Source organism: Ipomoea nil, unplaced genomic scaffold (assembly GCF_001879475.1).
Source record: "Ipomoea nil cultivar Tokyo-kokei standard unplaced genomic scaffold, Asagao_1.1 scaffold2735, whole genome shotgun sequence".
Classification (NCBI taxonomy): domain Eukaryota; kingdom Viridiplantae; phylum Streptophyta; class Magnoliopsida; order Solanales; family Convolvulaceae; genus Ipomoea; species Ipomoea nil.
In genome coordinates this window covers 1,715,524-1,718,579 of record NW_017619163.1, presented here as the reverse complement: position 1 = coordinate 1,718,579, position 3,056 = coordinate 1,715,524, and the positions used below count along the sequence as shown (strand labels likewise).

The window sequence follows — 3,056 nt, the reverse complement described above, 5'->3', positions numbered from 1 at the left end:
GTAGGTTGTGGTTCTTGTTGAGTATGTTGATTGTGGTCCTTTGGCTTGTGTATTGTGGTTGTTGGTCTTTGTTGAGAGTGTGGATTGTGTTCCTTGACGTTTCCTTCTTTTGGCTTTGAAATGATATATACTGTATTCCCTTGTCTCAAACGGTTTTGAATATATCTATATGTTATATTACTTTACGCGTATTAGTGTGTTACCAGCATCTCTCGCTGACGGGTGGTATCCCTATGTTTTCAGGTTATGATTAGCTTGGAGAGCGTGCTAGTGGATCTAATTAGCGTAGTCTTGCCTTTCCTTTCGATTAGTTTTGTTGGCCTGTGTGCCTTAGACTGCTGTTATGTTATGATGATTTTGTTAGACTTAGCCTGGCACCTGTAGATTTTATGGGTGTGGCATAGCACTTTCCCAATTAATAGTTTTGCTTCCGCTTGTTTGTGATTAATGATTAGACTGTTTATCTCTTATTTAAGTTTTTAAATATTGGTAAAATCGGGGGTGTTAAAGTTGGTATCAGAGCCTAGGTTTGAGCCTAAGATGTTAAGAGTTGAACTTTAAGAAGTTAAGTTGGAATTGAGACTCTAAGTTGACCCCTAAGTGGTTAAGTGTTAGGACTTAAGACTCTTAGGACGCGCGGTGAGATATGAGTTTCCTTTATCGTTCGTTGTGTTTGCTTTGCTTGCTCTTGCTTAGTCTTAGTTTTCTCTTGCCTTAAGCATCGGGTAAGGATGCAAGTCTCTTCGTTTCTTTGCCATAACCGTGATGTTTTTGAAGAATCTTGTGATGGAACCTCCTCGTTATCGTGCCCGGACTCCAGATATGCCTATGAATGAGCAGCTCGCCCAGAACCTTTAGCACCTCACGCAGACCATGCAGACGTTGAGCAACACCCTTATGCACAACAACAACAACCCTCCGCCACAGCCAGCTGGTAACCGCGACATTGGTCGGCAAGTCTCGAGTCACCGACCTCCCGTGTTCGCCGGGAAAGAAGACCCTATTCTTTTAGAGGAGTGGATCCGTGCCTTGGACAAAGTCTTCGCAGTGGTTGGTTGCCCTGAAGACCGTCGTGTGGAGCTAGCAACGTTCTACTTCAGCCACGAGGCGGACCTATGGTGGGTCCACGAGGGTCCAGCATGTCTTGAGGAACCGGGGTTTGATTGGTCAGCTTTGAAGGACAAGCTCCGAGAGAGGTTTTATCCGGCGCCTGTGAGAGCGGCTATGTATGAGGAGTTCCTCCATTTGAAGCAAGGGACTCAGTCCGAAGTGGAGTATCATAACTATTTTCTGGAGTTGGCCAGATTCGCACGTGTGTTGGTTCCCACCGAGGCTGCCAAGGTGGATAAGTTTGTATTCGGGCTCAACTATGAGGTAATGAAGGCCTTGACGGTGAGCAAACCAAGGACGTTCAATGAGGCTTATTTGAGTGCCGCGGATTTGTACCGAGTTCAGCAGTTGCAAAGAGGGTCCTTTGACTCAGTTAGGAGAAGGGGTGAGGGTAGTGGGCAACAGACAGAGCTATAGGAGTGGACCATCCTCCCAACCGACTCAAGGAACGGCCAAAGTGGACAACGGTGAGAAGGGAAAGCCATTTTGATGCCGGAGATGTGGTAGGAACCACATTGGGAAGGACTTCCAAGGGAATATGTTACATTGCTTCAAATGTGGGAAGAGAGGACACAAGGCTTTCGAGTGCCATCTCCAGTTGAATTAGGGAGCTCCACAGTCTAGTGTAAGGCATGCACCGTTGGGACAGACAGGAAATGGATTCAATCGTGGCTCTAGGAATGCAACCTCGGGAGGAGCGAGACCTCAAGGCAAGGTGTACGTGATGAGCCGATCGCAGGCCGAAGCTGAGGGTTTGACTGAGGATGAGGCTACAGGTACCGTTCTCAACCCCACCTTTTTGTCTTTGAGTTATACCCTCTTTCGTGTCGTTTCCTTGCATCTTTCTTATGGGGTAGAAATTAATTAAGGGAGTTAGTCGTTTCGTTTAGGTTGTCCAACCTTAGTTTGAAAACCCAAGAGTTAAAAGATTTAATTTTTCTAAGTGTAACCTAAAGTGTTTCTTCACCTAAAACCTAGACTTGGGTAATTTTTAAGATAATCCTTAAGCTTGGAACCTTAATTAGTAGCTAGTGAGTTTCAGACCTAAGCATCCAAGTTTTCAACCCAACCCTTCAACCATCTAGGCTAGTAGTGATTCTTAAATCTTATTCCCCTTCAATTCCTTTTGACTTATTTCTTTCAACCCAAATTAAAATCCCAAATTAAAAATCCCTCTTTCTCCAATTTTTCCCCAAAACCCTCCTCTCTCTTCTCTCCTTCTCCTACCCACACCAGCCAAAGAAAACCCCCTCCCAACCCATTGGACAGCAACCATCGCCTATCGCCACCAGCCTCGCCACCCGTCGCCACCAGCCACCGCCGCGTCAGGCGTCGCCGCTGGAAGGTAAAGCCTTTGAAATCGAATCTTTTTCGAGCTCCTTGCTGGATATGCTTAATTTTCAAGATTTGTTGAATGGATTTTTGTTCATTAAGAATGAGACCTATCCGGATTTGGTGAAGGAATTTTATCGTCACATGAATGTGACTAAGGATGGAGGGAAGTTGGAAATCACCTCTAAAGTGAGGGGTGTTAAAATTTCTTTGAATGAAAATCGGTTGGCAAAACTCTTGAATTTAACGACCACGGGGGTCACGGAGTATTGTAGGGATGCTTGGGTTAGTACCGAGGATTTCGGGTACCAGGATTATTTGGAATATCTGTTGGGCCAAACCGATGGTTTTACCCAAGCCACGAGACCGGAGAGGAAGTGGCTCACCAGGGAACAAAAGATTTTGATTATACTTGTTACAGACTGTGTGTTGCCTAACAATAACAAGAGTAATCTTTTGGGAAATTTGGAGTGTGTTTTTGCCTATTTCTTGAAACATAAAGTGAAGTTCAACCTGCCAGCTCTCATGCTTCAACACATGGATTACTGTGTGGACCATAACCGAAAGAGCCTACCATATGGTATGATTCTAATTTGGATCCTTAAGAAGAAAGG

The 3,056-nt window shown here is 45.0% G+C and overlaps 1 protein-coding gene across 1 annotated transcript; it reads left to right on the top strand.

Moving 5' to 3' along the window:
- The first annotated feature begins 873 nt into the window (after positions 1-873).
- LOC109156532 lies at positions 874-1,527 on the top strand. Its single transcript, XM_019304383.1, has one exon. The coding sequence runs from the start codon at positions 874-876 to the stop codon at positions 1,525-1,527; it is 654 nt and encodes a 217-aa protein (XP_019159928.1).
- Positions 1,528-3,056: the final 1,529 nt, after the last annotated feature.

Coding starts and splice junctions, on each gene's coding strand:
- LOC109156532 (XM_019304383.1), top strand. CDS start 874: ATGCAGACGTTGAGCAACACCCTTATGCACAACAACAACAACCCTCCG.